Here is a 24,361-nt window from a genome sequence, read left to right on the forward strand (position 1 = left end):
CAAATTCAGAGATAAAGCAACCTGAAGAGGTTTACAAAGGTAGATAAAACACCCAGGAACAAAACCAGTGCCTCCCTCCAATACACCATTCTGCACCACATACTGTTATTGAAGATGTCTGGTCATGATATAATATTTTTAACATACTAGTCATGTTCTTTCTGCCTCATGTGAAACTGCAGTGCCCCCCAATATCATGGTTAAGAATTTTTTCATCCCAGTACAGTATGTTCTTGTTCATCATGAATACATTACTCCTATCATAGCCTTCAGAAACAGGTCTCAGCACTAGTTTCAAAAAAAAATATGTTCCAGTTAATTATGGACAAGTCATATTTGAAGCAACTTGGGTCACTGTAATACTAGTCACCTTTGTGGTGCTGCCAAAACTTCATTTTTCCTAAGAGAAGATAAAGGAAAGCAGGCTCCTCAATCACTAGGAAGAACAGGCACCACTATGGCTCTAGGAACAGAGGTCTTCTATGTAGAAAAGGGGGCTCTAGGAACAAAGGTCTTCTTTGTAGAAAAGGGTTTATGTCTTCTTTTCCCGTGCATACTGCTCCTAGGTTTTAAGATACCTATTTTAATCTCTTGAACTCCAAAAAGTGACAATCACTTCAAGGTTACAGTAGTGGGGCCATGATGAACTTTGAGTAATCAACCAACTAGGAATCTTTGACTTCAGGAAAGATGACCAATTAGCAAAATGACAAAAGACTCTACTAAAGCCTCTTGAAAGAAAAGCAAATCTTAAGCTTAAGAAAAAAAATTCTTTTACAAGAAAAAACTATCAAGGCAATCTTTATTTAGATGCCCCTAATTTTAGGTCTTCTTGGAATATCTTGTCTCTCACAATCAAGATGCTATCTATCATTTAAGTCCCAACCCAGTTCCTTCTTCCTCTAAGAAGTCTTCCTTGGTAAAGTGATTTCTCACTCTAAAACCTATTCAGCATTTATTTACATGAATATTTATAATTAGAAAGGACCTCAAAGTTCTAAGGTTTAGACTACATAGTAAGAGGCAGAGTCAGATCTTCAGTGTTCCTTTGGAATTAATCATTTGATACCTGTTAATGTAGTTATCATAAAGGTGTCTTAAGATCCTAAAATGAATTGATTTTTCTGGAGGGCAGGGATGATACCTAATAGTTCCATGCCCTACACGTACATACTGTTGAGTCAAGAAATGGTGTTTGTGATGTTAGTATCAATTTGAGAGGGATTAATTTGGTGGCAGGTCACACTAGGCTGGGGGGAAGAGATCAAAAGTTTTCAGGAAACTGATGAAATATTAACTGGAGGTCTGCAACAGGGTGGTATGAAAGGATGAATGCAAAAGATACTTGAAAGGAAGATTAGACAGAATTTGGAATTGGTTCAAAGGTATATAAAAGAGAAGGAAGAATCAAAGTTGAAGAATTTGGCCTTTCTAGTTGAGAAAATATTACAAATTTGGAAGTGGGAGAAGAGGAGCAAAATGGACAGGGAAGATAATTGTAGACATGCTAAATGTGATGTGATATGAAATATTAAAGTGAAAACATTCTTCAAGCATGTGGCACCCAAGCAAAGGATCAAGACAGTTAAAGATTAAAAAAAAAGGTAACAGAGTTGATAGATGGAGCCAGTTTCTAAGAGAAAGAATATAATTATAATAGTTTATATAGTGCTTTACAATTACAAAACAGGGGCAGCTAGGTGGTATAGTGGATAGAGTATGGGTCTTGGACTCAGGAGGACCTGAGTTCTAAACCAGACTCAGACACTTAATAACTGCCTAGCTGTGTGACCTTGGGCAAGTTACTTAACCCCATTGCCTTGCAAAAAACAAATAAATACAATTACAAAATACTTTAATAGCTAGCATTTATATATAGTGCTTCAAGGTTTACAAATATCTCATCACATAGTTACAACCACCCTGGGAAGTAATGATCCCCATTTCTATAGATGAGGAAATTGAGACAGAGGTTAAGTGACTTAATTAGGGTCACACAATTAGTGTCTGAGGATGGATTTGAACTTCTCTTCCTGTGGATTTATATACTTTATATCCCTTTAAAAGTATTTATATGGTATATAATCATGACAACCACCTGTGGGGAAAATCATTGTCCCTTTTTTACAAATGAGGACAGAGGCTCATGCAACTTTTATGCAGTGACACAGCTGATTAACACAGACATTAATTGGCAAATGATCAAAGTCTCAAAGTTTCAACTATCACCTTTCAGTAGATAGTTACCAAAATCCACACCTCTGTCTCAGACTTTAGTCTAGATCAACATTTGCAACCGTTTGCAGATCACCATATGTCAAAGTAGAAACAGAATCCAACAGTTAACTCATGAAAAAAAATGAAAACTCCAAGAAATACTATGGCCAAAATCCAGAGATTACATAGGTCAAAGAAAAAGAGCCGAGGAGCTATCTTCCTGACTCCAGACCTGGTGTTCTAACCATGGTGTCATTTGGCCACTTAGGGAAAAGTATGAGGGAGAAAAATAGGAAACAAATGCCGAACAGCATCCAAAAAGGCAGAATTTAAATATCAAAGAGCTAGTCAGAATCATATAGAATTTAGCTACCACCAATAAAAAGAATGTAGAGCTTGAAATATGCTATCTCAGAAAGAATATAGGCTTATAACCAAAAATAAGTTAGCCAGAAAAACAGTATAATCCCAAAGGGAAAAAATAAATCTCTAATGAAATTAGAAAATTTTCAAGCTTTCCTGATGCAAAGACCAGAGTTATGAGAACACTGAATGCAGAACAGACATGTGTTTTTTGGACATGGTCAACAAAGAAATTTGTTTTGCTTGATTATATGTTTCTCATTTGGGGTGGTGGCATGTAGTGAGAGAAAAGACAGATTTTTTTTCCCTAACTGAAAAACTATATAATTTAAAATAAGCGTGTCTTTAATATTTATTCAACTATAATTTTATTAATTAGAACTATCCATAATATTGAGTGGGATCAAGTCTGAGATTTCTTCAGTAGAATATTATAGATTAGAAAATAGTTGAACTATGTGCCCCCTCCTCCCTTGACAAAGTAATTTCTGGGATTTTGGTAAAGAGTCAATTGACCATCTTATCTGTTGAAATCCCGTTGTCCTCCATTCAATTCCTGGGACTGAAGGGATAATCCTGTTTAGGTTTGAATTATATGCTCTTTTCCTCAGACTAATTTATGTGTCTAGATTGTAAAGACAACATTCCTCATTAATGAGGGTGGGTCAGCTGGGGGGGGGGGGATCCAGTTAGAATAAATGTGATTCTTGGGTCTTTTGCTTTTAACTCAGTCTCTGCAATTGATTGGGGCCCTTTCCTGGAGAAATGAATAAAAATTTCTCTTCATACCTTGAGAGCTCTCCGAAATTTATTTAAGTGGCATCCATCCCACACAATATTTTTTTTCAATTTTATTTTTATTTTTTATTATTTATTCATTTTTCCCTCACACAATATTTCTTAAGTAGGTTCTTAATATTGTGTCTTTATAATTTGCATCACACAAAAAGTTTCAATAGGATAGAAATCATGTTATATGATCATAGCTTTATAGCAGAGGAGACCTTATAGGCTATCTTGTACAATGACCTCATTTTATAAATGAGGAAACTAAGTCTTAGGGAATTTAGTAAGTTGGACAAAAATCACAAAAGTATTACGCACCAGATAGGATTTAAACCCCAATTCTCTGAGATTTAAGAGTCAGCACTCTTTCTACAACTCTGCCTTTGTTTACCTGACTTTACAATTCCTAATAGAACACTGACCAATAAGTAGTTAATAATTAACAATTTTGAGGATAAACTCAGTCACATTATAATTATGACTTAAAAAACACAAGAGGAATGTAGCTTGGTCTATGAATGCAACAAAAAGAGACTTTTCACCAGAAAAGTCTTTTAGAATAGACACTTTATTTTTTTTTAGGTTTTTTTTTTGCAAAGCAAATGGGTTTAAGTGGCTTGCTCAAGGCCACACAGCTAGATAATTATTAAGTGTCTGAGACCGGATTTGAACCCAGGTACTCCTGACTCCAGAGCCCGTGCTTTATCCACTGTACCACCTAGCTGCCCCTAGAATAGACACTTTAAAAAGAAAAATGTTTGAAAAGGAGCAAAACTAATAATTTCAAGTCTCAATATGAAATAAAGGAGGTAAGAGTTGAGTTTTGCAAAACTCTTCTACTCCAATAGGAATGTATTTTTCTACCCTTTACATAGGACCTTTAGCCTGCTTTTAGTAGTGGCTATAATCTAACCACACCCTTTCTCTAATACAATGAAGAAACAAATCTGATCTTAATCCAATGTTATTCATGAATTATTTTTCCTGTGTGTGTGTGTGTGTGTGTGTGTGTGTGTGTGTGTGTGTATGTGTGTATATATATGATTCTCATATTGTTTAACACATTTTTGCTTGGTATTCTATTTTACTAGAGACAAATAGCAATTGAGAAAAACCATGACAATTTCAAAGTTTCATTAGCATTAAATTGCTGGAAGATAAACCCCCCAAACTGAGAAGGGAGAAGGAAAAGGGAAAGAGGGGGAAAAAATGGATAAATAATAGACAATGAAAATTTAAACAACTCCTTTTATTTTAAAATATTATTTTCCAGCCAACTTTTCATAAGTGATTTTCTTTCTTTATAATTATTTGATAACCAAAAGGTCTCTCCTTAAATGAAGCTTCTCACAGGCTAAGAAGTTACTAAAGAAAAGGGCCATAAATTTTTAAAGGAAGGAGGGTGAGGGGCATAGACTAATTGAATAATCAAAAGTAACTACATCCTAAAGCAAAGGTGTGCATCACAGAATGTGATAGCTATGTTTCCCTTAAAACTATGTAAATTGGGGCAGCTAGAAGGTACAGTGGATAGAGTACTGACCTGAGTTCAAATCCAACCTCAGACACTTAATTACCTAGCTGTGTGTGTGTGACTTTGAGCAAGTTACTTAACCCCATCACCTTGCAAATATCAAAAAACAAAACAAAAACAAAACAACCCAAAAACAACAAAAAAACAAACCCAACTATGTCAATCATTCTCAGAGTTTTGATTTACATACTTTTAAAGGAAACAACAACTGGGGAATGGCTGAACAAGTTATGGTATATGACAGAGAATTCTATTGTTCTTATAAGAAACCATGAATGGTTGGACTTTAGAGAAGCAAGGAAAGAATTCTAGGAACTGATGCTGAGTGAAGGGAGCAGAACCAAGAGATCATTGTGCACATTAACAACAACACTGTCAGATGATCAACTATGATGGATGCAGCTCCTCTCAGCAGTTAAGAGAGTTAGGACAACTCTGGGGGACCTATTATGGACAATGCCATCTCAATCCAGAGGAAAATAAACACACAAAAAACCCCCAGAGTCTGAATGGTACTATGCTCACTTTGTAAAAACTTCTCTCATGTTTTTCTGTCCTATTCCATTATTTCTTTCTTTTCCTAAGTCCTAAATCCTCAAACACAAAATGACTAAAATATAAATATATTAAAATGTAAATATGTAAATATATATATATATATATATATATATATATATATATATATATATATATAAATATTTTTTTTTCAACTTTTACCAGACTGTTTTGTTCCCTGCTGAGGGGAGGAAGATGGGAAGGGAGGGTGGAAGAAAAATGTTTAATTTATAAATATGCAAGTGGATGAATGTTGAAAAATATCTATAACATGTAACTAGAAAAATAAAATATCAATAAAAAAAAAATTTAAATATTATGGATGAAAGCAACTTTCAACTAGTTTGTGTGTGTGTGTGTATATATATATATATATATGTAGTAATTGGGACAAAAGAGGAAAGCTGGTCTTTTAAATGTACTGATTAGCACTGCTATGTTAAAAAGTTTAAGGGTCCTCAAAAGGTTTAGGGGATAAATATATTACTAAATTTAGTTTGAGTTCCTAAAGTCCAAATGGAGGCCAGAGCCCTATTACATAATATACAGTAACTCCACATATATGATTGCTTAACAATTTCCTTGATTCATATTAGCAAGATTGTTTAATAGAACGGGGTTATAAGGCCATATTAATTTACAAATGAGAGTACATTTTGTAACATATTTATTGGCATAACAACAAGTTTTTAAAAATTGCTTATACAAATTTAGGAAATGTTTAAATTCACTATTCACAATTTAAATAGTCAAAACTATTATGGCTCTGTGCTTAGTAATGGCTAGATCTTAATAAAATGAGCTGCTTACAGAATTGAACTTCAAAGTCTATTGGTAAAGTGATGTTTAAATCAATTCACCTGCCATCAGCAGATTTGTCCTTTCCACTAAGGAGTCTAGGGGCGGCTAGGTGGCGTGGTCCATAGAGCACTGGCCCTGGAGTCAGGAGCACCTGGGTTCAAATCCGGTCTTAGACACTTGATAATTACCTAGCTGTGTGGCCTTGGGCAAGCCACTTAACTCCATTTGCCTTGCAAAATCCTAAAAAACAAAAACAAAAACAAAAAAACCTCAACTAAGAAGTCTACTGGCCAAAGTTACAGGTTCCTGAGGGTTTTAAGTAGATGGCAGGAAGAATACTGCTAGAATCAAAAAGAATTTATTAATTTTTTTTTTACTTCATGGGTAACAAGAAACTTCCAAGGTAAATTTAGCTTGCCAAGCAATCTCAATTCTAATCTGCAAACTTGTTACTAATATATGCAAATCTAACTTGTTTTGAAGTATATAGATAACTTCAGATCACTTTTAACTTAAAAAATAAGTAATAGGGCAGCTAGGTGACACAGTGGATAGAGCACCGGCCTTGGAGTCAGGAGTATCTGGGTTCAAATACAGCCTCAGACACTTGATAATTACCTAGCTGTGTGGCCTTGGGCAAGCCACTTAACCCCATTTGCCTTGCAAAAAACCTAAAAAAAAAAGTAATAAAATATTTCTCATTTGTATCACCTAGAATAATAATTTTAGTACATAATCATACTGCACAGTACATAATCATAATCATACAGCACTTTACAGTTTAAAAAGCATTTTCATACACATTAACTTAGTTGATATTCATATCAATTTTGGCAGGTGGGTGATTATTTTATCCCAATATTATAAATAAGGACACTGAAGCTCAAGAAAGGTTGTCACAAAGCAAGAAGTCAGAGCTAACCCTAGTAATCTAGGTTTCCTGACATTAGTTCCAAATGATTTTTCCTCTAAAAGTGTAAGTAGAGACAAAACCGAGGTATGACAGTCTTTTGGTACTGATGAGCATCTATTCCAAAATCCTCATTTTACAAAGCTTTGAAAACTAAGCTATGAAGATCAGACCTTAAAAGGCCAAACTACCAGACACAAGTTCAGGCACCTCATCACCAAATTTTAAAAGAAATAATATTAGCGATTTTGGGCTTGTCACTTCACCTTTTTGGACCCTCAGTTTCTTCACCTGTAAAGTGAAGAGATTAGACTAGATGCCCTCTGAAGGTTCCTTCTATTTTTAGATCTATGATCCCAGGATCTTGAAGTCAACACACAGGAAATTATGGTCACCTATGGGCACCAAATTAGCTTTAGCTTTTTGATTACTTTATTATTACTTTCATAACACAGAGTAGGGCAATGTAAGGAGGTATGTTCTTCTGTTCCTGATCACAGAACAAGGACAAGTCAGTTTGTCTTTCAAAACCAACTATTTTCTTTTTTGTACAGCAATGATGGCATTTTATTTTTGAGAGCTTTAAAATTGAATGCAATATAGCCAATTTAGCTATCTATTTTACTAGAGGTGAGCAGAAGCACAAATAATGCAAAATGACTAGTATGTTATTTTTAACTTTTAGTAGCAATCTTTTTGGACTATCTTTTACAAGTACTTATCGTTTTATCCTATTTATGCCAATAACCAACTCAGGATCAAACCTATTGCTTAAAAGTAGGCAAATGCCTTCTTTACCTTTCTTTATGCCAAGTGAAGTGCCAAAACTTTAGTAAGATTTTTTTTTTAAGTTTTTGCAAGGTAATGGGGTTAAGTGGCTTGCCCAAGGCCACACAGCTAGGTAATTATTAAGTGTCTGAAACCAGATTTGAACTCAGCTACTCCAATGCTGGTGCTGTAGCCACTGTGCCACCTAGCCACCCCTCTTTAGTAAGATTTTAACAAATGCTCGTTGACTATATGAACAAATGAGTTGTTGAGAAGGATTTACAAAACTGACAAGCCTCTAGAGGGATAAGTTTGTATAAACTAAAAATGAGTATAACCAATTACAAAAATGAATCTCTTTATAAACCTATTACTTTTAAAAGTTTTAATGTGGCCTCAGGAGAACTGGATAGTGTCGTTCATAAAATTAAGGAAACCAATCTAAAATACTGACCTACTAACCCACCAACAGGTCAAAACCAAATGCAAGTAAAAAGGAAACGAGAATGGCAATATTCTTTGAAAAAGGTACATTTGTCTGTACCAAAAAAACTAGCACCATTTACACCCCAATAAAGTGGCTTAGTACTGATTGGGGGAAAAAAAGGTACACTTCAAGTGTCAAATCATGCTGTAACTACACTTATCCCCAAAACATATCCTGTTGGAGGTATAAGAAAGCCCGCACAAAAGGTTCAGGGATATTAATTTCTTCCTCCTTTTGTTTCACAAATGAAGAAACCGGGTCCCCAAAGTGTAAGTGGAGACAAAACCGAGGTACGACTGTCTTGGTGCCGATGAGCGCCTATTCCAAAATCCTCATTTTACAAAGCTTTGACAACTAAGCCAGGAGACACCCGGCCCTCGCCTCCCAGTGCCCGGACAGACAGATACGGACCACAGAGCCGGGGGAGTCGACTCTCAACTCACTTTGGCGGCTGAACCCTTGCTCTCCCTCCCCCCGCCCCCCGCGTGGTACGCCGGAGGCGTTTAATAAAGGCTTGGGGCTCGGCGGGCTGTGCCCGGCTCGGCCGGCTGTGCCCGGCTCGGCGGGCTGTGCCCGGCTCGGCCGGCTGTGCCCGGCTCCGCAGGTCCCGCAGGTCCCGCCACCTCCGCTGGCGCATGGGGCTCGGGGATGAAGGGCGGGAAAGGGACCAGGAGACGAGCCAGTCTGAGGCCTCCACACGGCAGCCCCGGCCGCTCCGCTCGCCTCACAACCACTCTCCACCCGGGTGGAGACAGGCAAGGAATTCGCTCACGCTCCCCCCCCGCCGAGCGGCCGCGCCCCCGGCCAGGCAGGACTGGCTTCGCCCTCCCGGCCCTTTCCTTCTCTCCTTCCCTCCAAAGCCCCGGCGATTCTTTCCCCTTAGAACCCCCCTACCTGGTTGCCAGAGAGACCATGATAAATCAACTTTGCCCGCCTCAACAGGAAGTTGCGTAAACGTCCATGAACTTCCGTCTCCAGGGATGCGGCGCGTGCCGCGGCGCACCCACTTCCGGAAGAGAGCGCGCGCGAAGAGAACGTGGCCCCGTCGTGTGTACGTGCGTGAGAGCGCGCGAGCGAAGGAGGACGTCCTGCGGTCCCGAAACCCGACGCCCCAATTCAGGCGCCAGCCTTCCCACGTGACTTCGCGCGGCCCCGCCCCTCTGTGACGTGCAGGTGGCGTGAGGTTGGAGACTTCCGGCTGTCTTCAGAGTCCTTCTGTTAGAGCTCCCCGTATACAGAGGGGAAACGTGAGCCTGCGCCATTCGGGTTCCGCCCTGGGTTGTGGCCGGGGGCGGGGTAGGGGGCAGGGATATCCCGGGAAGTTCTGGCCTTGGATGTTTCTTCTCCCGACCTCCGAGGGGGGCAGCAGGGCCCTGTCCGCCGGCCAGCAAGTGGACGGGACTTGGGGGAAGGAAGGAAGCAAGGAAGTTGAAAGAACAGCTGTGAACTTGACCCTGACAGAGACAAATGGGTTGTTTGTTAAATGTCATCTGTTACCTTAAGAAGAAACGAAATGGGGGCGGCTAGGTGGCGCAGGCCCTGGACTCAGGAGGACCAGAGCTCAAATCCGGCCTCAGACACTTAATAATGACCTAGCCGTGTGGCCTTGGGCAAGCCACTTAACCCCACTGCCTTGCAAAAACTAAAAAAAAAAAATGAAATATTGGCTTAGGTGCTCTTCCCTCGTGGACTGAGGAAGGAGGACTTGGAGTCAGCTTCTATTCCTTGCCCGTGGGCGAGTCATTTTAATCTCTCTCCTTTTTTTTAAGGTTTTTGCAAGGCAAATGGGGTTAAGTGGCTTGCCCAAGGCCACACGGCTAGGTCATTATTAAGTGCCTGAGGCCGAATTTGAACCCGGGTACTCCTGACTCCAAGGCCGGTGCTCTATCCACTGTGCCACCTAGCCGCCCCCATGTTAATCTCTTAAGAGTTTCTGTCTTATATGTAAAATGAAAATCATACCTCTACCTAATAAAAGTACTTGTGAGGGTTAAAAGGAGATTATATAAAGCAATTTAAAAACTTAAAAATCCTATATAAATGGGATTACTTTTAATAAGCAAACGGGATGGGGTTTTCTCTCTTTAATTCAGAACCCCGCTTTTTAAGCACCATTTAATTGTGAAAACTTAAATATTTTTGACTCAAGGACCTTTGAAAAGTCATACAGTCAATATTTCTGCCCAAGGAAGCCCAGAACCAGAAATCCTATAGTTGCCATTGTGGTTTCAAGGCTAGGTCAAGTTTAAAATTTTTACTTTTTCTAATCCTGCCTTGATTTAACTATCCTTTGAAAAGAGTAACCTCAATATTCTTCACTATATAAACATAAATACAACCTCTAGTTTCAATTGTGGTAAAGATAAAGCAATTCCAGTACTCAAAAAAACTTTTAACACTATTAAATTAAAACAATGGACATAGATAACACAAAGCTATGCATATATGTATTTTTCTTAGGGTTCATTTTTCTAGAACCTGCTATGTCTCTATGTCTGTTATGTCTCCTGAGAAGTCTTGGAGTATTTCTAATAACTTTGACCCAGGCCCCACTGACTGGGTTCTCCCCCTCCATTATCTATAATCTGACTGACTAGCATCCTGGTTCTTTTTTTTCCCAATTAACATCAATTAACTTTTACAAAAGGATATTTAAAAATATGGCAAGCATTTCCTCCAATTCCTTTAATGTTGTGCTGTTTTTCTGTACTGTACAACTCTTCAACACTCCATTTTGGGTGAAGATACTGGAGTGATCTAACACCTTGGGGGCACTTTTCCCTATACCACTTCCATCTCTGGAAAGACTGGGCCAATATTTATCATTCTCTTGTTCAACATTTAAATCAGTGACATCTTGGGGTGATATCTTGAGTCATAAGTAAATTTGAATTTAAATGAGGTAGAGTTGTACAAAGTCACTAACTACTCTCTTTCCCAAAGTCATCAAAGTCCAGTAGCAAGGCAAAAGTCTAAATGATTGGTGATGTCCTAGGATGCAGTGAGTGACCTTGACATCTTTATTGTCTGATTAAACTCTTAAGTGCTCCACAACATCTGCTTCTGCCACCTTCATGGCTCTTGGAGCTGATTATTCTCATCTACCCATTCCTCCAGGGGAAGTCTTCACATGCTTGGAGTAGATAGCCCCTAACTCACGGAGTGTTTACCTCAACTTGGTTTAGCTTGGTCTGCTGAGATGATTTTACTGGAGTGTGGCTTGGAGCCACTGGCAAAAACTGAGTGACAGATAAGACTCTAAAGGTGAATGAGTGACTGACAGACCTTAACACTAGACATCCTAATATTCCTTGAACATCTCATACACTCCACATGTCGAAGTTTCTACATAGCATTGGACTCTCAACAAGTTTACATCTAGATGCAATAGGATTATCAAATGATTTTCATAGTTACCATCAGTCTAGATCTTTCATCCTGGAGCATCTATATTCAGCAGACTGTGAAACCTGGAATGAACTTTACTTATGGATTCCCTTGAAACCCAAATCCCTAGAAAGCTTGTTCTCCTGACCTTTTGAAATTCATAAGATCTGAGCCTCCAATTTCTCCTTCTAAAAATAAAAAAAAAGGCAGGAAAAAAAAATTAAAAATCTACATGGCTTCACATTAGTCTCAAAGGGAATAGAACCCATTCCTTGATTGCATCATCCCTTACTTAACACTGTCAAGTCAAACCAAAAGCAGAGACCCACTAAGAGAACAATCAAGTCAATAAGCATTTATTTATCAAACACCTATTATCAAGCACTGCTAAATCCTAGGAAAGACAAAAATAATACCTGTCTCAAGGAGTTTGCAATCTAATGGGGCAGATGACATGCCAACAACCATGTACAAACAAAATAACATTCAAGAAAATTGCAAATCTCAGAGAGAAGGTACCACCTGTGTAATGCAAATTGCATTATGCAAATTCAGACCTGGCTGAAAAGGACTGAACAACATTTATAGCAAAAATGTTCAAAGCACTGTGTTAAACCATAGGGTTATAATTATGAAAAAGACAGACCCTACCCTCAAGGAGCTTATTATGTGATCCAGGTTCCCCAGTCTCTCTCACACATGGAATAGCACTAGAAGTCCATATGTCAGTTCTTAGTCCATTTCAAAGCCGATTATTATCATTCCACCTTCATATGCCTAATAACCAATATTTATATTATACTACTTTGATGTTTTCAAAGTGCTTCAGGCTCATTATTCACTGGGCCATTTAGCTACCCCCAAATTCCCACATTGGTCATGTTTAAAAATTTGCATCTCATTCTTTCAGTACATTTCCTCTGCCACAAAGTGTTATATTCTTTACAATTAATTGTTTGCAACCATGTTTAATCATTCCATCCATCAGAATTTCTTAATTCTTTAGAATTGTTCATTTTTTTAAACACTATTGATGTTATAATTTAAATTGTTTTCCTGGTTCTGATCACTGAAACACTTCACATAAACCTACTCAAATTTCTATGAAACCCTCTGGAGGATTTGTTTTCAATTCTTGGCTCTACTGTTTATTACCTGTATGACCTTGGACCACACTTAAGAGTTCTAGGTTTCAGACTCTTCGCTTGTAGAATGGAGGGTTTGAATAGTAGACATCTAAAGTTCCTTGCATGTCTAAGACTTTGATTCTACATAGTTATGCACCAATGTGATGAAAAAGATTACCTTAAGGTGAGGCTATTTCTGAAAAACAAAAATTGAAATTCTGGAGAGCAGTAAAAAGCTCCATCTTCAGAAAAAAGCCGGCCTCAGCAACACAATTTTGTTTTTTCTTTTTAAAATTATTTTATTTTCCAATAATATGTAAAAATAATTGTCACATTGATATTTGTGAAGTTTTTTCCCTTCTACTATCCTCTCCCTAGTTCTTTCTCAGGATGTGGGTGGCATTTTTCATTTCAGGTCTTTTAGGAATTGACTTTGATCATTGTATTGCTGAGAGGAGCTAAGTTTGTCAAAATTGATCATAGCCAATGTTGCTATTAAGTTGTAAATTGTTCTCCTGATTTTGCTCCCTTTATTCAGTATCAATTCATATAAGTCTTTCCAGGTTTTTCTAAATTCTTCCTGCTCATCATTTCTTATGGGACAGTAATATTCTATTACATTCATATAACACGACTTGTTCTACCATTCCCCAATTGATGGACATTTTCTCAATTTCCAATTCTTTACCACCCAAATGAGCTATTAATATTCTTGTACTTGTGGGTCTTTTCCCCTTTTGTGTGATCTCTTTGGGATACAGACCTAGTAGCAATATTGCTGAATCAAAGGGTATGCACAATTTTATTACCCTTTGGGCTTAGTAACAAATTGCTCTCCATATGGTTGGATCATTTACAATTCCACCAAAAGTAGCAGCACAATTTTGAACAGAGATGATGAAGTCCAGAGCAGAATCAAGAGACAAGAACTTAATCCTTTCTGGTCATAGTATTTCAGAGTTCATTCAGTTCAGCCTCTTTATTTTATAGATCGTAGGATCATAGCTGGAGTGAAACTTGGAAGTAATCTAGGCCAGGTTCCTCTTATAGATGAAGAAACATTAGTCCAAGAAGACTAAATTACTTCTTTAATGTTACTCATACATTAAGTAGCAGAATACGGGGGGGGGGGGGGGGGGGTGTTGTGCTGTTAGATGGTGCAGTGGGTAGAATGCTAGCCCCAAAATCAAGAATACCTGAGTTCAAATGTGGCCTCAGATATTTTCTATCTGAGTGACCTTGGGCAAGTCACAAGTCATCACCAGTTGTCTTGATTTACATCTGGCTACTGAACCCAGATGGCTCTGGAGGAGAAAGTAAAGCTGGTGACTTAGCATAGGAACCCCCTCATTCAAATCCAATTCACATGCTTCTCATGGCATCACCTCCCTGATGTCATGGTCTTCTTTGAAAATGAACAAACAGGAACAGCTAGGTGGTGCAATGGATAGAGCATTGGCCCGGGAAGTCAAGAAGACCTGAGTTCAAATTCAGCCTCAGGCACTTAATAATTAGTTAGCTGCCTGACCTTGGGCAAGTCACTTAACTCCATTGCCTTACAAAAAAAAGAAAAAGAAAAAAAAAAGAAAATGAACAAACATCATCGGATCAGCAGAATCAGAATTTAAATCCAGGTCCTCTGAATTCAAGACCAGGCTTCTATTCATTACACAAAAAACTGCTATTATATTTGGAAAGTAAAACACAAGCTACAAGGGAGGGTTGTTAGTCTTGCCAAAAGTTTCAGGAAGGACTAAGAAATTGGAATAAAATTAAAGATTTATTTGTTTAAAGATCCTTGAGACTATCCAGGATCATTTTTTTTAAAAAAAGGGAAATCAATTAATCATTTAGGGACTATTCAGTAAAGCAATTTTTATGTAATGCAAATTTGCCCCTTCCCACCCACTTCACTTAGCTAATATAACAACGGCTCAGACAAAATACCTTTCCACAAGTTATAAAATGTACTAAAATGCAGACATACTAAGTATCACCATGATAATTTATGAAATAAAAGATAAAATATGCACAAATATGAACAGCAAAGTTAACAGATGTCTAGGATGTATCTCTTACCCACCCAACTGTACCCTCATCTTTATCAGTAGTGGTTGCAACTTTTTTCTCTAGTATACAACATTTTTTCCTAATAACCTGAAATACAACTAGAAAATTAGGTTCATAATCCTTAGAAAAAAGTATAAATGTGATAAACATGGATTTCCTTTACATTAACTCCTATGTGATTTTTATTTAAATATGTATTTTTCCACCAATGCAATGGAAGTTTTCAATGATCCTTTTTTTGTAAGGTTTTGAGTTTTTCATTGTTTCTCTTCTTCTTTTCCCTCTCCCCTCCCCCATTGGAAAGCAATCTAATATAGATTCTATATGTAAATCTGTGATAAACACAAATCCATATTAATCATGTTTTTTATTAATCATGTTTTGAAAGAAGATAACTTCTATATCATTTTAAAATATTCAAAACTCCATAGTGCAGTGAAATAAATACTGTTTAGTCCACATTTCAAATTACAATTTGCTACATTGGAAGCTATCAAGAGATGTTTGGACAATGACTTCCTTCATATATCTGATGATAGCAAGCGATATTATTGTTCTCAACTAGTTTATGAACTTTTAAAAATCTTGAAGTATTTGAATCCTTTATTTTAATACAAGAAAAAATTCACTTAGAAGATGAAATGTATCTGCCAACTTTTTCATGGTGAACCTAAGGTTCAAATGTTTCTGCAGGCTTTGCAACTAGCAACTCAATCAGATCCTCATTCAGAATTCTCATTCAGGTTTCTTTTAGAGTTCTTTAAGTAAAGTCAAATTTGCTTTATGCAAATTTACATAAAGCAAGAATTTTCTGTAGTGCCTACTAGGTGCCAGGTGCTGGCATAAAAAGATAAAAATGAAGTATTTCCTGCCCTCAGGAAGTTTATATTCTGTGTACACATGAAAGTATTTGTAGAATACAAGATAATATTGGGGAAAGCAGGCACTGGAAGCGAGGAATCAGGAAAGAGCTTATTTAGGAAGTGGATTATTTGAAAGAAAAAAATAGCACCTTGTGTGAACTTACTTTCAACTAACAATTAAATTACATTATGGTACTTTAATAAAAACAACCATGCATATATTAATTCATTTCTGTCGAATTAAAATAGTAACAATAACATTTGACTTGTATACTTAATCTTTTAAAATTAAAAAAACAAAATTAATTTTTCCTTTAGTGATTTTGTTGGAAGTGAAACTGTTATTAGAGTATATGCCAGTGGAATTTAATTTAATCTAAAGATGAAAAGTATAAAATGTACCAGATATAGACATCTAGAGTAAGAAGGAGAGAAGGGGGACAGGGAAGGGGGCGATGTGAGTGATGGAGGAGAGGATAGACCATGGGGGGAGAGTGGTCAGATATAACACATTTTCTTTTTTACTTCTTACAAGGGGCTGAGATTGGATGGCCTGTCCTGGACCATAGGGCCGGGTAGATGCTGGGTAAGGGGTGGTATGTGAGCTCAGGGCCTCTTGGCCCCAGGGTTGGTGATCTGACTGCTGCGCCACTCAGTCACTCTACAACACATTTAAGAAGAGCGACAGAGTGAAAGGAAAGAGAAAGCATAGTATATGGTAGTGGGGAGGTATGAATGGAGGGAGTTGTGATCAGCAATGGCAATGGTGGAAAAATATGGAAGTAGCTTTTGTGATGGACTTATCATAAAGAATGTGATCCACCTGAGACAGAGCTGGAGGTGTTGGAACACAGACTGAAACACATTTATTATTATTATTATTTAGGGGGGGTGGTTTGCAGGACAAGTGGGGTTGGGTGACTTGTCTGGGGCCACATAGCTGGGTGATTGTTGGGTGTCTGAGGCCAGGTGTGGACCTGAGTGCTCCTGGCTCTAGGACTGGTGCTCTGTTCGCTGCGCCACCTGGATGCCATTATTATTATTATTATTATTATTATTATTATTATTATTATTATTATTATTATTGTTATTATTATTTTCTCTTTGCTTTACTTTATTGCTCATGAGGGTCTATATTTTTGGGAGGAGGGGATATTATGTTTACTCTTAAACAAGAATATTTTAATAATGTTTTAAAAAACATCATTTGTACAAAAATAAAAATAAATAAATATAAAATGGGAAAAATAAATAAATAAAATGTACCAGAAAAGCAAGATACAAAAACGGATTAGATTTCCCGTGCTCTACATCCTATTTTCTTCGGCCTTTTTTATTTTGAAGTCTTAGAGAATTTAATTTCTGCATGCTTGATAAAATGATTTCCAAGTAATTGAAAGACTTAATGATGTAACAGTATGGAGTCAAGACAGAAACAACTCCCTCTACCTCTAGAAACATTGACATATCATCTATATATATAGAAAAATACAGAAGTGTGACCTCGGGGTGGCTAGGTGGTGTAGTGGATAAAGCACTGGCCCTGGAGTCAGGAATACCTGGGTTCAAATCTGGTCTCAGACACTTAATAATTACCTAGCTGTATGGCCTTGGGCAAGCCACTTAACCCTATTTCCTTGCAAAAAAAAAAAACAAAAACCTAAAAAGAAAGGAAAAGAAGTGTGACCTCAACTTAAAAAGCCTGAACTTGCTCACTCAGAGATAAAGATATTCCAGTTTTGCTATTTACTATCCCAGTGCCCTTGGGCAAGTCATCCTCTTGGTTCTTCTGTAAAAAACAGGACTTGGACAAGGCCTACTGTCCCAATGTCCCTTCAGCTCTTAATCTACCATCCCATGGTCCAACTCTTACTCTCAGGGGGAGATTGAAAGCTCTGACAGCTAGAGTTATGAGTTAAATTCCTTTAGTGAGGGGTCTCTGTCAATCAAACAACTCCACATCTCTTAATGTCCAGACATGTCTCACCTTGGCACATTCCTGTTGTGAAAACTGAGGAAATAAATGTTGGATGATCTTTTTTTTTGAGATCTTATAATTTTTTTTATTTTTGTTAACTGAAGTTTCATTCCATTTATTTATGGATGCCATAAGATGAATAAGCAATGTGAAAATAACTGGAGTTGGAATTTTTGACTGGGATCATGTCCTGAATCCTTTAGCAAATCTCCAAAACACTAGGGAAGTTTAGGAAGGTTTCCATAGGGTCTTTTCCAAAGTATTATGCACACTCAGGATTCCATGCAGGGTGCAGGATATTAGCCACATTCCTGCTCTGTCCCATATATTCAGGTAGTAACATCTTCAGTGACCAATTAGTTCTACATCACTGGTTGTTCCACACCCCTTGAAGCCAGAGATTCTGGGGAGAAAGGCAGTGACCCCAAAGCAGGACATGGCACTGGCTGGCTTTGGAGGGGTGAGAGCTCCTGGAAGTGGACCCAACTCCCAAGACTTCTTTTCTTTCCTTTAGCACTGACAAGCTCACAGCTGATAAAGTTCTTGAAATTCTACATGAACAAACTGGCTGTTTGAGGAAAACAGGTCTATTCTAATAATAGATGCTATTTACACAAGCTTCTTTTTATCATTTCATTTGACTGAGTGATAAAGCCCATATTAAGTGCTTGGTGGGTAAAAGGATCCAAGTCAGAGTCCCTGCCCTCAAGGAAATTCCAACATAAGAGAGATCCAGAAGTCAGAAAAAGGAAGGGAGAGAGGAAGAAGACAAGTACAAGTCCACTTGTTTTGAAAATAGCCAAGAAGTAGCATGGAAGGAGGCCTGGTTCTGGGCAAGGTCATTGTCTTTATCGAGATCCTTATCCTTCTGGCCTCGGACACTTAATAATTACCTAGCTGTGTGGCCTTGGGCAAGCCACTTAACCCCACTGCCTAGAAAAAAAAATCTAAAAAAAATATCCTTATCCTTATTAAAAGTTTGCCTTTCAGAACTCATAGTGGTCCCATGGTTACAGTCCAAGTTTCTTGGGTGAAGGGAACGAAACACTGGACAATGATAGGTAGGAATTATGATTTGGAAATAATAATGACCCTTGTGAACAATAAAGTAAAGAGAAAAAAATAAAAATAATAATAATGCAGTTTTGTGACATAGGTTACATCAATGTTCAGTGATTGTTTTTTGTGTGAGAATTTTCTCCACCACAATCCCTCTAGGAAGTCTTGGATGCTGAAGTGATTAAGTGACTTGCCAAGGATCATACAGTTAACACAGAGCTCAGCTTTTCCTCTTTCCAAATTCAACACTCTCCCCACTAAGCCAGGCTTCTTCTTTTGACATAGGTAGTATAGATATTATTACCTACAATAATAACTCCACAACAAAGTCTTACTCCAATGAATGAGGAAGAGGAGAATTTTGCCAGTGATCCATAACCTCTGGCAGACTCTTCCATATTGAAAAGGCTTTGACTTCTCTGGCCTAGCCCCCCCCAGACCCCAAGAAAAGCCCAGTGACCTCTTCTCAGTTCTCTAGAACAGTGGAGAATAGAGAAGAGCTGCTGGGGGAAGCAACAAACAGAGACCTCTCTGATTTAAAATATTACTTGCTAATTAAGACCAGTTAGAAAATATAATTTCTTTAGGTACCTCATATTGTATATTAAGATTTTAAATAGCCAATCTGTAATTATTTAAGCTTATCACACTAAATTTCTCTGTTATAACTTAGATATCGCTTAAAAGATAAAAAAACAAATAAAATTCTTTTGAGTATTTTTTAAGCCTTTAAAACTTGCACAGCCTATGTCTTCAATGGAGAATATCATCTGTATCCAGAGAAAGAATTGTTAACAAAGACCAAGGACTACTAACTTTAATTTAGAAAAAAAAACCTGATATCTTATTGTCTGATCTTACTTTATGCTTCTTCCTTAAGGATATGATTTCTCTGTCATCACATTCAATTTGGATCAATGTATACCATAGAAACAATGTAAAGACTGGCAAATTGCCTTCTGTGGGGGGGGTAAGGGAGATTAGGGGAAAAATTGTAAAACTCAAAATAAATAAAATCTTTTTTTTTTTTTTAGTTTTTCCAAGGCAATGGGGTTAATTGGCTTGCCGCTCAAGGCCACACAGCTAGGTAATTATTAAATGTCTGAGGTCAGATTTGAACACATGTACTCCTGACTCCAAGGCCAGTGCTCTATCCACTGTGCCACCTAGCCGCCCCTATAAAATCTTTAAAAAAAAAGAAAAAACTTTCATAACCTAGTAACAAAACATTTTCTTCATCGATTTATGAAGAGGAGTAAGACATTTCTTTTAAAATTCAAAATACAGGTTTTAAAAAATGTATTTAAGTTTAATATAATTTGCATCCAAATTCTAAATGTCCACAATATACCTTTTAGATCAATAGAATATTTTATAAAAAATAATCCTTAATTTGTACCCTTTAAAATATTCAATCAAAACCAAAATATCTCTCTATTATTGAGTCTCATTTTCTTAAAACAAACTTAGCTTATACTCACTTTTTTATTTTTTCAGAAAGACAGTGAGGAATCTAGGAGAGAAAAACCTTCAATGTGAAAAAGATAAGAAGAATAATAAAAGGGAGAGCTGCACAGCCAAGTTATCAGAAGAGGAAAAAGATTTTGTTCTAAGAAAGAATTTTAATTTTCCCCCCATTTTACAGTTGAAGAAAACAAAAACAAACCAAAAAACCCAAGCAGACATGTCATTCAGAGACAGAGAGAGAGAGAGAGAGAGAGAGAGAGAGAGAGACTGGAGACCAGAACCGAGGCAGCCAAAACAATCAACCACTGGATTGGGAAACTCACTTCCTCCAGCTAGAAAGGGGAAGGGGACTTGAGACCCATGTACAGGAAAGGCCACCAGCAACCAATTCAAACCAGTTTTTGCCTTTTGCTTGTTGCCCACCCGGGATTTGAGAAAAGGGGAAGGGAAAGAGAGACAGAGACAGACAGACATACAGAGAGACAGAAAGATGGAGACAGAGACAGAGACAGACAGAGAGAGAGAGAGAGAGAGAGAGAGAGAGAGAGAGAGAGAGAGAGAGAGAGAGAGACTACCCTGCCTGTCAATCAGATCAGAACATAATGAAAGTTAGGAAGAGAAAAACAAAACTCTGTTCTCCTTCAAAAACACAATTTTCAGGAAAATCTGTCCTATGGCACAGAATCGTGAGTTTTGGGAAAAGAAAAAGATACAATTTCCCCTGTTTCCTTGCTGTGAAGCAAAAAAAAAAGGGGGGGGGGAGAAATACAGTGAGATGTTGGCTCATTAAGGGAGGGGAGAGTGAAGAGGGAGATTGCTCAATCGGGACACAGACACAAGCCAGAAAGACTGACCAGGCAGAGAAAACCAAGAGCTCCATTCTGTCTGTACCACATAGAACTCACAATTTAAACCAACATCTACAAAATATATAATCCAAGTCAGAGCACCTCGAACCAGGGGCCCCAGCACTCCAAGGAAAACCTACATTGCTCTCAAGCTAGAGGATCCCAAAAAACACAACACAAAGACAATGGGGTGCCACACAAGACCCTTGCATTCATTAGAAATACCACTACAGACCTAATGCCACACTTAAAAAGTGACAAGTCTCCAACACCCTCCCTGACTAGAAAACACCTGCAATTATTACAAAAGGTGATAATCCCTAAAACCAGTGGTAAAATCCAGAGAATATTTAATTTCCAAATAAAACAATTGAGTTGCATTCCATCAGTGTAAGAATCAGGGACAATTTTGGGTTATCTGCGATGGAGAATACCATCTGTATCCAGAGAAAGAATTGTGGAGCTTGAACAAAGACCAAAGACTATTGCCTTCAATTTAGGGGGAAAAAACCATTATCTTATTATGTAATTTTGCTATCTCTAATATTTTATTTTTCTTCCTTAAAGATATGATTTCTCTCTTATCACATTCAATTTAGATCAATGTATACCATGGAAACAATATAAAGACTAATAGATTGCCTTCTGTGGGGGTTGCGGGGAGGGAAGCAAGAATGGGGAAAAATTGTAAAACTCAAAATAAATAAAATCTTTCTTTTAAAAAAACCAATTGAGGGGCAGCTAGGTGGTGCAGTGGATAGAGCACCAGCCTTGGAGTCAGGAGTACCTGGATTCAAATTCCCTCTCAGACACTTAATAATTACCTAGCTGTGTGGCCTTGTGCAAGCCACTTAACCCCATTTGCCTTACAAAAAACTAAAAAAACCCCACAAAAAACCCCACAATTGAGTTGAAAAAATAGTAGCTTTAACTTATTTCAAGGCCAGTTTTGGATAAACTCAAAATCTGTCCTATCTTTTTTTTTTTAATGGGATCCCATATCCAGCATATCCTGACTCCAGGGCCAGTGTTTTATCCACTACGCCACCTAGCCGCCCCTCCAGCATTGTTAAAAGGTAATCTACCCCATTTACAAGTCAAAATTGTCTAAACCCACATCTGTCAATTAATACACTGATTCAGAATAGCTCTAGGATTTGAAAAGTTCCAGATCTCTTTCCTTTTGAGGAGCACATCTCACTACAGACTGAAGACCTCTTCTACAAACCCTTTTCCTTCCAAGGAGCGCATCTGAGTCCAGACAGAGGCCTGTCCCTCCTCATAATTCCTGTCCATCTGAATCTAAGGGCACCAAAACTCTTAATCTTAAAAACAAAAAATTAAAACTATAGGGTTCAAATAAGATGACAAAAAATATAGTAAGATATGAAGTTTTATTCTCTGTGATTTTACATTAGCCTATAGGTGGAAGCCATTCCAGTAATGACCACAACAAGCATGGGAGATCAGAAAACTTATATAGCAACAAGGGAAGAGGAACAGAACATACATAACCAAGAGTATGTACATACTTTCCTGGAGACCATTCAATTATTTGATATCAAAGAGAATCATCCAATGCTATCTTGCCCAAGGGAGGTGATCTTTTTTATGAATTTAAAAAGCAAGAGGACAGGACTAGTCTTCTTTTCAAAGTCTAAAGGAAGACACTTCCTTTCCTCACAGTAGCTAAGAAAATCAACCTTTGACCAGTAACATAGTTATAAAAACTTATAGTAATTATTATTATTATTATTATTATTATTATTATTATTATTATTATTATTATTATTATTATTACTCTTTGACACTATCAAAGGCCGGGACCTTTAAGTGATGTTTCTTTATGATCACCAGCATTTCTCGATCTCCACTGACAAGATATGATGGGATGGATAATATTTTTGATTGACAGCTGGCAAATTTTCAGTGAACCAACTTCCAGCCAAGATGGTGAAGGGAAGACAGGCACTGCGATAAGTGCTGCTTTTTCCCCACGAAAATAACATGAGAGAAACCTCTTAACAGAAATTTGATCAACAAAACCCAGAAAGAGAAGCTAGGAGAAGAACACCTACCAAGAAAGTCTGTCTCAGGGGACCCTGGGTGAATCCAGAGAGGAGAGCAGAGGATCAGCTTGAGGACAGCAGTTGGGAGAAGACAGAGGGCCAGTCTCAGCCATAGAGACTTCGGTTAGTGGCAAATTTAGCTTTGGAGTCTTTGGCAGAGGGGAGGGAGAAGAGGAGCTATGGGAGGGTCAGTTCCAGCACAGTCTCAGAGCACGCCTGGAGAACAATCAGATGGGCCAGGGACCTGGACTCCATACTTTCAGCAGAACCCTTTGCCCAGAACAAACAATATACACCCCCCTTCCCCTCGGGACAACAGAGTTCACTCAAGAAATTAACTCCCTCCTCCAGGGGTTCAAGGTCAACTGAGGACCTTAAACACTCCAGAGAAAGCAACCAGCGCCCCCTACTGTCTGGCCCTTGGAATTACTAAGCCAAGTGAACAAAACCTCCCGGGTCTTCAAAAGCAAACCTCTGAGAGCCAACTCCCTCCCCCACCCCAAACAAAAGATCCTAGAAAGATGAAAAAAGGCTGGAGAAAAGAGAGGCCCATGGAGAAATACTTAGAAGAGACAGATTCTAACCCAGAGAGACCTAGCACTGCTGAGGAGAATATGAATTGGTCTCCAGCCCAGAAAGACTTCCTTGAAGAAATCAGGAAGGAGTTTAAAAATCAATTGGAAAATTGGGAAAAGGAACTCAAGAGAAAATTAACATGTTGCAAGAGAAAATTAACATCTCACAACAAGAAAACAAATTCTTGGAAAATACAACTGGACAAATACAAAATGAGAATAACTCTTATCTTCATTTGGGCAAATGCAAAAAGAAAATGATTCTTTCATCCTCACTTGGGCAAATAGAAAAGTCCTTCAAAAATAGAATTGACTGGGGCGGAGACAAGATGGCAGCATGAAGGCAGCATTCCATGACAACTCCGACGCCCCAAACCCCAAAAAAACAAAGGATGGTTCCAGCCAAAATTTAGAGGGGCAGAACCCACATAAAGACTGAGTGATACATTTTCCCAGTACAAGATAACTTAGAAGTTCCGAGGGAAAGGTGTGCTTCA

The 24,361-nt window shown here is 38.0% G+C and overlaps 1 protein-coding gene across 5 annotated transcripts in view; it reads right to left on the reverse strand.

The window, feature by feature from the left end:
• Positions 1 to 23,429, reverse strand: part of DHRS7B (dehydrogenase/reductase 7B) — an 81,705-nt gene extending 58,276 nt beyond the window's left edge. For 2 of the 5 annotated variants that reach the window (XM_074204847.1, XM_074204845.1), the window contains exons 1-2: positions 9,316 to 9,392; positions 6,316 to 6,496 (exon numbers count right to left, since the gene is read on the reverse strand). Coding sequence is in view for 1 of the 5 variants with exons in the window: in XM_074204844.1 (XP_074060945.1) it covers positions 9,316 to 9,335 (20 nt within the window). In the remaining 4 variants the exon portion in view is untranslated. Of the gene's footprint in view, positions 1 to 6,315; positions 6,497 to 9,315; positions 9,418 to 23,298 lie in introns of those variants that run through there. The other 3 variants (XM_074204848.1, XM_074204844.1, XM_074204846.1) reach the window with 3 other exon arrangements.
• Positions 23,430 to 24,361: the final 932 nt, after the last annotated feature.

Source organism: Macrotis lagotis, chromosome X (assembly GCF_037893015.1).
Source record: "Macrotis lagotis isolate mMagLag1 chromosome X, bilby.v1.9.chrom.fasta, whole genome shotgun sequence".
Classification (NCBI taxonomy): domain Eukaryota; kingdom Metazoa; phylum Chordata; class Mammalia; order Peramelemorphia; family Peramelidae; genus Macrotis; species Macrotis lagotis.